Below are 12,096 nucleotides of genomic sequence, written 5' to 3'. Positions count from 1 at the left end.
TATTATTATTTTGTTTTTGAGAAACTGTCATACACAGAAGTAACCTGTCTAAGGACAAGCAGTTTTTAGAACACTCTAATTTGGGGGTTTCTATAACTTGTAGCTGAACTTAAACCCAATTAATATGCTGTTGGAAAAGAAAGTTAAATAAACGTTAAAGTGGTTGAATTAGGGTTTGATGTGCAAGGTCTGAATGCAAAGCTCACTTTATTCTTTGATGAATCCCTCCCAGGAACAAGTCAGGATTCTCTAGAATCTCTTTCTGTCCCCCTCTGCCTGATGTCCAGAGATACAGGATCAAGGGTGGTCTGCTCAGAAAAATCAAGTTGCAAAATTTGAACTTCAGCTTATAGAAGACAAATCTGTTGGTCTATTTCCAAGTTGGTTTCAGAGTGTCCACACATCTCAGCTGAACAGAGTGAGCTTTACCAGGTAAACCAGTTTCATAATCATAATTATCACTACTGTCTATCATTCATTACATATCTACCATATTTTAAAGCATTTCACCGAGGTCTTTAAAATATTTAATATACCTACATGTTTAAAGAGCAATTCTATCAGAAAAAAATAAATACTTAGTTTAAAAAAAGCAAAACAAAACCTTACCTTTATCATTCTGGACAGATCACCAGCATCAGCTAATTCCAAAACTATGTTAAGTTCATTATCTTCAATGAATGATGCATAATATTTAATTACATTTGGATGGTTGAGTTGCTGATGGAAAAACACACACACACACACACACACAAATACAGACACCAGAAAGTTTTCTTATTGTAAATTCCCAGGAATCACTTACAGTTTCTTAACTTAAAAATAAACTTAGTTACTGCGTTTCATTTTTAAGTTACAGAAATCTTAACATGACAGTGTATTTTTCTTTAGTGAATTTTAAAACAAGTATTGAAATACCAGATACCAATTCATTTTATTTTAATACTCTCTATTAGAAATAGAGTAAATTACACAGTTATATTTTTTTGAAGTATGTATTGCTATGTCCAATAAATATATTAACATAAATGAATGGCAGAATTACAGCACCAATTGCTAAAAATTATATCCTTCAAAATGGGAACTGTCATTAAGGGCACTCAATGGTAAATAAAGTATTCCTTTTACTCCTATTTTGAAGGTGGCCTGATCCTCATATAACTGCAGCCAGTGGTTTAAAACAAAACAAAATGAAAGGACATATTCTACCTACACATATATTCTACCTAAACATAGCTTTTACATCAAATATTATAAAACATACTGAGTTTACCTATGGGGTTGATGCGTTAAGTGATCCTAAGAAAAATTTCACCTTATAGAAATATATGCATCAGTCTCTACACACTGACAATCCTTTTGTACAATTTGCTTTCTGTTCAATCTTTAAACAAGTTAACATAAGACAAATAGTTTCTCAAAGAAAATTATTCAAGAATTCTCCCAGAGGGTATATACATGATTTTCTTCTTTTCTTTCTACTTACAGGTTTTTCTTCTACATCTTCTATGATAATATATTATTTCTCTAATAGCTATTTATATATATTTTTAAAGCAGTTACTTCATGGCCCAGGAAATAACTACAACTAACAGAACAGATGGAAAGCATGGTTCACTTTGATCTTACTCTTATCTTTTTTTGATAAATTGGATTCATTTTAGGCACAAACAAAAATGTATGGCATATAAAATATCTAAGTCTTATCTAACAGTTAAAAATATAACATAAGCTACAGCACTCCTCAAAGGAAATTTTACTAGAATAAAAGCAGTGCAGAGATAACTGAAATTTCAGTCATATTCTTTGAGTGGATGAAAAACCGAAAAGCTAATTCTGACATACTCTTTACATCAGCCTTTCTAAATCTGGAAAAAAGATACAGAAATAATATAAAAAGCATGTGCCCATTTGGATCAGTCCACATTCTCAATATATTACATCTTGAGATAATACTAATATTCATTTATGTTACTTAAGCTTTAGAATATGTCTAATTGGGACAGTCAAGAAAAAATTTCTTCAATGTTCTTTGCCAATTTTATCTATTTCCTAGTTTGAAAGGCAGGGGAGGGGAGCTAATCCTACCAAATGACCTGATTAAATTATTTTACAATGAATTCAAAAAATAACTACATTCTTCCATATACTGAGATACATATTTGTATAATGTTGCTTAAAACCAGTCTGACAGGGGCGCCTGGGTGGCTCAGTCGTTAAGCGTCTGCCTTTGGCTCAGGTCATGATCCCAGGGTCCTGGGATCGAGCCCCGCATCGGGCTCCCTGCTCGGCGGGAGGCCTGCTTCTCTCTCTCCCACTCCCCCTGCTTGTGTTCCCTCTCTCGCTGTGTCTCTGTCTGTCAAAAAATAAATAAAAATCTTTAAAAAAAAAAAAAACCAGTGTGACATAAGTTTTAAAAATCTTTTTGCTTGTAAGTGTAATATTTTCATAAATCACTTTTATCAACATGCTCATCTATATTCAAAATAGTCAACAGTTCATTTATTTACCTTAAGGAGATCTATTTCTTTGATACAATCAGCACGTGCTTTGGCATCCATTAAATCAAATATCTAAAAAGAGAATCCAGAATTATTTAATAAAATAATAATCTATGGTTCAAGACACCATGTAAATGCATTATAATAGTTTACAAATAGTTACACACATACTAAGAAATTTTCTTCTCAATTAGCTTTTTAGGAGCTATGAAGAACTATAGGTATTTTATCTCATGTTACCTCTAGAGTTGACATTTTTCCTTCCAAAGGCAGTCAGTATTAAAAATGAGAAAAGAGGGACTCCTGGGTGGCTCAGTAAGTTAAATGTCTGCCTTCAGCTCAGGTCATGATCTAGGGGTCCTGGGATCGAGCTCTGGGTTGGGCTTCCTGCTCAGTGAGAAGCCTGCTTCTCCCTCTCCCTCTGCCCCTACCCCTACTCCTGCTTTTTCTCTCTCAAATAAATAAATAAAATCTTTTTAAAAAATGAGAAGAGAGAACTGCTAGATATTTCAAGTCTTAGGTTCAAATGAAACAGAATGGATACTGTGGTCATAATATAATGAGAGTTAATACATATTTAACAATTAATATGTGCTAAACATATTGCATTAACTACCTCATTTAATTGTCATTTAATCCTTAGGAAGACAACAACATTAGTATTCCCATTTTACAGATGAGACAAAGCAGGTTTAGAAAGCTTAAGAAACTGACAAAAGTTCACACAGCTAATTAATGGAGCAGCCAGAATTCACTCTCAGAGTTATCCAACTATATTCCAAGCTCTGAACCATTATCTATACAATCAAATCATGTCTAAAAGGTCTAATGTACACCTTGACAGGGATGATGCACTTCAAGGAGATAAAAACTGGTTCTTTGGAAAGAGGAGAGAGAGTCTCACCCTTATTAAGGATAAAGCACAGATACACATACAACATATAAACAGATATAGTCTTATCTGTGGAATTAAAATTTCATAAGGGAGTGGGGTAATTAGGAAAAAAATATCTAAGAAGGTTCCTTAGGGTGATAATGAAGAAAAGGTTGAGAAATATTGGTCTAATGTGAAAAATATTAAAAAAAAAAAAGATAATGTAATCAAAAGGATATTTAGGATGTCTCTGAAAACAATTCAATGTATAGAAAATAAACAATAAATAAAAAATCAATATGCTAAATATTATAGAAAATATCTAGATAAGTCACTACTATGAACTGATTAAAACCCTAGTCACACAACTTTAATGACATTTATAGTCATCAATTCACCAAGTCTTCCTGATTCAGACAGCCAATATGTTCCAGGAAAAGTAGCTGTGTAACTTGAAAGGAGGGCATGATCCAAGTCTTTTTGACTTGAGAAGAAATTACTGAACACCCACCAGAGGGTGTAGCCTCTTTACATACAGATGTTGCTATAATCTTCCCCATATTCTTATAAAGTAGGTAGTACTGGCTCCAATTTAGAATGAGGACTCAGGCTCAGAGAAGCTAAACATATGCTTATGGTCATAAAATTAGTAAGTGACAGAACAAAGACTTGGATCCAGATCATTCTAGCTCCAGAGTCTGCATTTTCTTCAATGTCCCAGGCTGTTGTGAAGTCTAACACATATACAACTAGCTAATAAGTACTAAGATACATGTATGCACAAAGTGCAGTATGAGAAATCTAAAGAAGGAATCCCCATGTGAGGAGTGGGTAAAGCTGAACTTTGAAGAAATTGTAAAATCTTCTAGCCAGAAACAACAGATACCTAAGGCATAAAAGGAAATACAGAATATGGGGATATAATTACAATCTGTAATATGCAACTTTTGCTCGGCAACATTCTTAATATCCAAACATAGATGTAGTTCTAATCTTCCCCTTATTAAAAAAAATAAGAAAAGTATAAATAAAATTTTTAAACAAAAAAAATCCACTAACTCACTTCCTTAAAGAACTTTAGCTTAAAAAAAAAAAAAAAAGAATTTTAGCGTTTGCTCACTCCCTTCCATTTCTTGTACAAATGTATGTGTGTCAGAAAGTGAAAATAGCAGCAGGGTGCAATATGGTATATGCATTTTCACCTAACACTACAGCAAAATACTCCTCCTATTTCTATGCAGTCTTCAACTTTATTTTATTTATTTAATTTTCTAATGAAAATTTTGAGTATCATTTGTTTTTCAAGTTTTAATGTGAAACAGCTGAGAACTGCATAATGTTAAGATTTGAAAAAAAATACAGAATCCTATCCTATTTAATGGGCTTAAAAAAAAAAAAAGATTTATTTATTTATTTGAGAGAGAGAGAGAGTACATGGGTATGTGCAAAAGGGGGGGAGGGGCAGAAGGAGAGAGAGAATCTCAAGCAGACTCCCAGCTGAACATGGAACCTGATGCAGGGCTCGATCCCAAGACCCCGAGATCACGACCTAAGCCGAAACCAAGAGTTGGACCCACACTCAACTAAGCCACCCAGGCGCCACTCCCTCTACTGGTTTACCAAGAGAGTGAGATAAACAAGGTGGCATCAAATTTCCTCCCACTTCATTCAAATACTAGAAAAGGAAATGTGTGTGCTAGTACATGTATTAGAGAGCGTGGCTTCACTTTTTCCCATTAGTAGTACTTCTAACCAATTTGACCATAATCAACTTGCATTGACTACTATGATTTCAGAACAGAATGAGGAAGGAAGGAAAGGAAAGAAGGAAAGAAAGGGCTATGAGTGACAAATCACTATCACAAATGTTACATAAAATATCTACTAAGAAATTTTTTGCAAACAGCAAGCCCTCATATATATCAAACTTTGGTAATATATTAGCTACAAATGGATACTAATTGTAGGGGTAAAAAACAGAAGAACAGCAATGACCAGCACTAAAGCACAAACAGTGTAACACTATCTACTGAAGGAAAAACCTCATGTAAACACAAACCTCTTCAAGAGCATCACAGTTTTATTCTATACGGAGATGATTAACATAAATAACATAACTTGTTCATGTTCTTGCTTTCTTTTATTCATAAAACCACGCTGTCAACTTGTTAATAGATTTTGTTATAGATACAAATAAGAAAACAAGCTTGCATGCTGTCAGATGCAGAATGAAGACTGGAACACAGAACACGAACACACAATCCAATAAGTACTGCTTGTACAAAGTGATGTGAGAACCTCAACAAGGTGGAGTATGGCTGGCAGGGATTATATATGCAGACTTTATATATGCAGGAAAGTATAATACACTTCAGAAAGATTTCTTACAGAAATAAGTAAAATCAAAAGATCATTACTTTAAAGGAGTAAGTCTTACACCTAGCAATTTCATATAGAAAAGCCACTCATTCCCCAAATTGCCAAATGATGCTGGAAAAATTGACGTTACTAATGTAATATGTTAAATAATAACAAATATTAATGTAAACAAAATTTTGAGCTTGATATTAGTTACAGTTATGAAATACACACACACACACACACACAATTTATGCTTAAAAATCAAAGTGGCAAGAGAAATAACAGATTCCCTCCAACTCATGAATGTTGATGCTATTCTCAGGACCTACTAGTCACAATGGACTTGAGATAATTCAAAGAAATGCAGGGAAGTACAAAATTTTAAATGTCTTTCACCTTGAAGGAATTCCTGAAAACTTTTTAAGGAGAAAAAGAAAGGATAATTCTGGTACTAGTGACTAAAATGAAGAAAATCACAAACTTGGAGACATGTATAAATTTAATCTCCCAATAATCAATGTCTCTATGATGGGGAAAATATTTAAAAAGCAAAAGCTAGTGAATGAGATGAGAAAAAGATGTGTACAAGAGCTTTAGGAAACCCTAACTAGACACAAAATACTAAGATAGAAGTGTGCTCCATAGAAATCATGAATTTCCGGGGTGCCCGCGTGGCTCAGTTGGTTAAGCGTCTGCCTTCAGCTCAGGTCATGATCCCAGGGTCCTGGGACCAAGCCCTGCATTAGGTTCCTTGCTCAGCAGGGAGTCAGCTTCTGCTTCTCCCTCTGCTCCCCATGCTCATACTCTCACTCTTTTGCTCGTGCTTTCTCTCTCGAATAAATAAATAAAATCTTTTTTAAAAAATCTAACTCAAGTAATTTAGTATTACAAATTAACTTTTATTTTTAACTGAATTCTCAGTAATAGCAAAATCTCTCCTTTGTTACCGAGAGATAAGTACTGCTGGCACATTTGAGGCAAAACTAAATTCTGAACCAAATACATTTATAAATACATTTAATTTGGAATTCAGCAGTACCTTATCTTTTGTTCTTAGCGAGCAAGTTAAGACAAAATAAAAACTGGATCTTTAGATTAAATCATTCCCAGACACAGATTCAAGACTGATTTCATGAGCAAGAAAAGACAACACATAAGGAAAAAAAAATTTGGATTTTGTAAAAATATTTTTCTTAGAATATTTACAAGCTTATCTTCAGAAGGCATCTTTCTGGGCTCTACCAAAGTTTCTTTGGGTTTTTAACCTTACTGTGTACCTGGTAAGAGCAAAGTTAATAACAGCATTTAGGCAAGTGTTGGCTAATAAGTTCTTGGTACTTTCTGAATCATTTTAAAAGTTAAAGTTCCTTTAAGGAAATGTCCTTGAAAAGGCATAGGTCAGTCTGTTAGAAGAAAAAAAACACTTAAAATGTAGAAATGATAGTACTTAAAAATGTATACTAGAAAGTGTGAAATGAAAATCTTAACCAAATTATCTCCTGGGCCTCCCCAGCTTTATAGAGCCTGAATAAATGAACTGAGCAACTTGTCCCTAAATTGAGTCCCTGTATTCCATGTGACAAACCTCAGTCCCCCCTGGATTATGCCATTCTTCATCCCAGTGTTCTTGCCCCTCTTGACCCGGTGCCCAAATGATGCTTTCATCCCTTTATTCCAACTGACCAATGCCTGGAGAGACGGTCCCCTAACCATTGTTGGAGTGAGGGGAGAGGAGCTTTAAAAAATGTTTTTGCTATCAGCCTGCAAATTTCTGGTTCTCCTACTTGCTGACTGGTAGGCAGACTTTCCCTTACAGAGCCTCTCTCTTTTATTTGAAGGGATAGAGGATGGGTGAGGGGGGTGGAAAATCCATAGCAGAAGGGCTGTGATATCTTCTAGATATAAATCACAATCACTGAAAGAGTTACGTCCAAATAACTAAAGTCTCTACCACCAGCACTTCTACTGACTAAATAAATCCAGAGGCACTCTAAAGGGTGGAAAGATTGGGCTGGAGTGGGCTGGGGGGCAAAACTTAAGCAAGGTGAGTACAGGAAAGTTCTACATCAGTGCCAGAAACCTTGCTCCCTTTACAACGCCAAGGCCTGCAATCTAGCTTCTGTCCGCCTTCCTCTCTTAATAGATCATGTCTGAACTGCAAATGACAAGACAGGCCTCGATTTCTTTCTTGTGGATTCCTTAAGGTCCTGGCAAATGATGGTACGGAGCCAGGTATCAGTGAGTGGCACTCATTATTCTTTAACTTTTAAAAAACTTTTGTTTCCAAGGAAATGCCTTTTAACTCAACAGGCTAGAGGTAATCCGACTCAAGTACATCAGGGAGCCCTGTTCAATAGGCTTCCCTGTAATTAAAAAAAAGAAAAAAGGAAAAAAATCTCTAAAAATTATCATAGGAAATGCACTTTCGTTCAGATTTTATGAGCGCTTAAAGCTCAGCAAAGCTTAGTCAGGGCTTCTACCGATTAAGAAGCCACCCTACAGAGGTATATTGGAAGCTGTGAGTGAGAATGTGGCTAGAGAGAAGCAAAAGATCCAAAATTAAAACTGTGAGACATAACCCAAAAAGAGTAAGGAAAAGAGGAGTGATTCAAGGGGACGGAAAAGAGAAGCGATTGAAGGCCACAGAAGAGGGATACCAGCGAGGGAGGAGAATCAAGCACATGGAATCCCAGAAAACACAAGAGGCAAGCCTTCAGAAGCTGCAGGCAGGTGCTGACGCAATAGGTTGTATAGTGGGAAAGTCAGATGATGACATCACACGCAGAGATGGGAGGCTGATGTGGGAGAAACGGGCAAATGGTGAAAACGTCTCAAAGGAAAACAGAAAAGGAATACTCCTTCCAGAGCACAGGTAGAGTTAAGAGAAGAAGAATCAGAACAGTTATGTGATTGTGAAAACACAATGGACACAAAGACTGTTTCTGTCAAAGAGGAGATGGCCTTCTCCTTTGAACGTGAATGCATTCTGGTAGAGGCTGAGGCTTCCAGTAGTAGTTTTTAACTTCCACTGTGGACATTATAACCACATATCTGCTGATTTGGGGTTCTTTTTATACTGTGGTTAAAATATATGCAAGTGGGAAGTGTAAGAGAGTGCACGTCCAAGCAAACTACAACAAGAACTCCAAGACATACCCTGAACCCTTCTGTGCTATTGGACACGGAACAATGATTACATTTGAATACAGAAATGAAGAAATACACAGTGGAGATTAACCATGACTGGGGATTAGCAACACAGGGAGAGATTCTAAAGTAGAGGCATCTGCATTGCTCAAATCACTGACAAAGGTCCAACGAAGTGAACAACTTTTGAAATCAGACCTTAAATAAGAGGTCTAGAGAATATGGAATAGTGTGTCCCTGGTAATCAAGATGAGGTCAAAGAACAAGTTTCACTAGAAAGAGGGAATAGAAGAAAAAAAAAAGAAAGAAAGAGGGAATAGGAGAAAATTGGGAATTTAATCAGAGAGGGAATTTTGAGAGTTTGAGGTAGAATCAGTAAAGTGTAGGGTATGTCCTGATGATGGACTGAGAGAGCTGACTGAGTACCATGGAGTGAGGCATGTGAGAAACTATGAGGCCTGGTCTCAAGAGAGTCAACATGGTACCAAGCAATGGGCAGAGGAAAAATGAGAGCAAGGGGCTAAAAACATTAAAAAAGAAAGAAAGAAAAAGTACTTTAACAGGCAGACAATGGACCAAGATGGGAAGAAAGCATTTAACTTGATGACACTAGTTTCAAAGATGGAGGAATGACAGATGGTTGGGTGTAGAATGTGGTCTGAAGTGGCAGGGAAAGCAAGCCCTAATGAAGATGATTCCACTGTATCGCAAGTCAGGAAGGAGAAGCATGTGACATTGGAGAGGGTTATGAGGAAAGAGTAAATGTCAAAGGAAAAGCAAGATTCATTTAAAGAACAAGAACTAAAGAACTATTTGTGGAAAAAAGGTCACACATACTACCTCTTAAAACCTGCCTCCTATGTGAAAGCTATCATATGACTCTCTTTGCTTTTATACATTCTTTTAGCTTTAATGTTTACAAAGTTTTAGAAATCTCTTATTTTGTAATTTTTGTTTATATTGACAATAATATTATTTATTTAATAGCTAAACATTTTTCAATTAATAATGTTTGGTCTTATTACTGCTGTGTACTGAAGAGGGTGAATCCATGTTCTACAAAACAGTCTGTGCAGTCTTTAAAAAATACATCAGACTTTATCATCACCTGCTTAAGCTCCTCCAATAGCTCTTCCTTACCCTTAGAACAACATATAACACATAAATAGTATATAGACCTCTCTTCATGGCCTACAAGCAAAACTCTCAAATTCTGGCTCCTGCCACTCTGGGTAACCCCATGTTACTTCTCTTCCTCACTCCATTTATGGGGGTCACAACAATGTGTTTTTAGTAAATTCTATGTCAATCCTATTGTTCAAGGCTGTTCTCTGTACCTGGAATCCTCTTCTTCCTGCTGTTCAGACGGCTGACTCCTTTTCCTCCACTTCAGCTTAAATTTCACATCTGCAGAGAAGCCTTTGCTATTTTTAAATACTATATCTAAAAAGTCCTCCCCCCACCCCACCCAATCTGTCTCTCTTGTCACATGATAGTCACTTCCTTCTTGGCTATAATTATTGGACTTATTGTCTATTCCCCCCACCAAAAATGTTGAACTCAATTGTTGTATCTCAGTGTCCAGTACACTGTCTGCCACACAGTAGGTCCTCAGTAAATATTAAATGAGCATATCAAAAATCTTCAACAGCATAAATAAAAAGTTACTTCAACTATATTTATTCACTGAGCTTGGCCACTAGAAGAGTTCACCATTTAAAATTTTTAAGATAAACCCACATAATCAAAACTTATATTAGCATAATAACAACCCTGAGCCACCATAAGATGCTAAAGAAAAAAACAATGTGAAACATCAAAAAAGGACAAAGGACTAAATTATTTCATCGATGTCCTTTGTCTCATTTAAATATTTTAATGTTGATAATCTATTTATTCCATGTGTGGTAATTCATTATAACCCTAAAATGTTGTTAACTAAAATGTCCTATTCTCTAGACCTTCAATAAAACTAAAAATTTTCTCCATTTCTTATATGACTAAGAAATGCCTAAAATAAAATTGCAAGTACAATAAATAAAATTAAGAAGCTTTCATTTTAAAGATTAAAAGCCTGTGTCTCCTTAACAAACTAACATCAATTACTAAATTATTCTCCAATTAAAAAATATATATATAATGTATAGATTATTCTTACAAGTGCTTCCTACTTTTCATTTGTCCAAATAACTATAAGAAGGTCTAAGGAAAGGAAATCTATAAAGATTAAATAATGAAGCTGACAAAAACTGCAGGATGAATTCAGTAATCACAGTGAACACTGAAATAGAGACCGGATATACAGTTGTAGAGATTATGAATGTGTTCTAATCTGTATGTATTATGGAAGAAGCTATCATGGCTCACAAATTTCTAAATGCATGCAATCCCAATTTCTAATACAGGAATACATGCAGAAGCTAGAAACTAAAATCAACATACGTAAAAAAAAGCAAGTTAAACTCAATATACTTTAAAAAGTGATTTTCTTGATGAATGTTTTATTATAATAATCAAATACAAGTAAAGGAATAAACATCAAAGAATATTTGTCCCTTCAGAAAGTTGTTTTGAGATAACCTGTGTATCAAAAGGGTGAATTTGAACAAAATACATTATCACCTTATCTTTGTTAGTACTATACAAAAGTACTTTCCATTCTAATAAATGTCTCTGATAATGAATGTCCCATAGGAAAACAGTATTATCTAGACATATAATTTAAGACTAGGCAAAGAAAACTAAAGATCAAAATATTTCACCTACAACCAGAAAATTAGGGTAACAAAGATCAAAGAACTGAGACATAGTGAGACCCAAAATTCATATTATAGTACCATGTCATAAGACTGATAAAATAAAAATCAATTCTAATTACATAGCTCTAATCAATGAACTAAGCATAATAAAATAGCGATTACATGTACCAGATCAAAACAATTCTTTGACAGTCTTCCAACACAAAGAATTGAGCTTCTGAGACCCAGATCACATCCTTTGTGAAGACTTATCCCAATCTCCCTCTCACCATGTTCCTGGAGACTGCTCTCATTACAGTGCCTATCTTGTGATTTCAGGCGTGTCTCTGTTGCACTTCTATTGGAATCCCATGAGTCCTGTTATTTGTTTACCTTAGTATTCCCAAAGCCTTCCACACTGACCACTGAACATAAGGTGATCCATATTACTAACACGAGGTGGAATGAGTGAATG

General features: G+C 35.2%; 1 protein-coding gene across 6 annotated transcripts in view; it reads right to left on the bottom strand.

Moving 5' to 3' along the window:
* Window positions 1–12,096, bottom strand: part of NEK7 (NIMA related kinase 7) — a 166,005-nt gene that overhangs the window by 58,071 nt on the left and 95,838 nt on the right. For all 6 annotated transcript variants that reach the window (XM_036121902.2, XM_036121919.2, XM_036121948.2 and 3 more), the window contains 2 exons: window positions 2,511–2,573; window positions 610–720 (listed from right to left, as the gene is read on the bottom strand). In XM_036121902.2, coding sequence (XP_035977795.1) covers window positions 610–720; window positions 2,511–2,573 — 174 coding nt within the window. The remainder of the gene's footprint in view (window positions 1–609; window positions 721–2,510; window positions 2,574–12,096) is intronic.

The sequence above is a fragment of the Halichoerus grypus genome, chromosome 7, assembly GCF_964656455.1.
Source record: "Halichoerus grypus chromosome 7, mHalGry1.hap1.1, whole genome shotgun sequence".
Taxonomy (NCBI): Eukaryota; Metazoa; Chordata; class Mammalia; order Carnivora; family Phocidae; genus Halichoerus; species Halichoerus grypus.
Note: the sequence above shows the minus strand (reverse complement) of the source record. Positions and strands in the feature narration are given on the sequence as shown.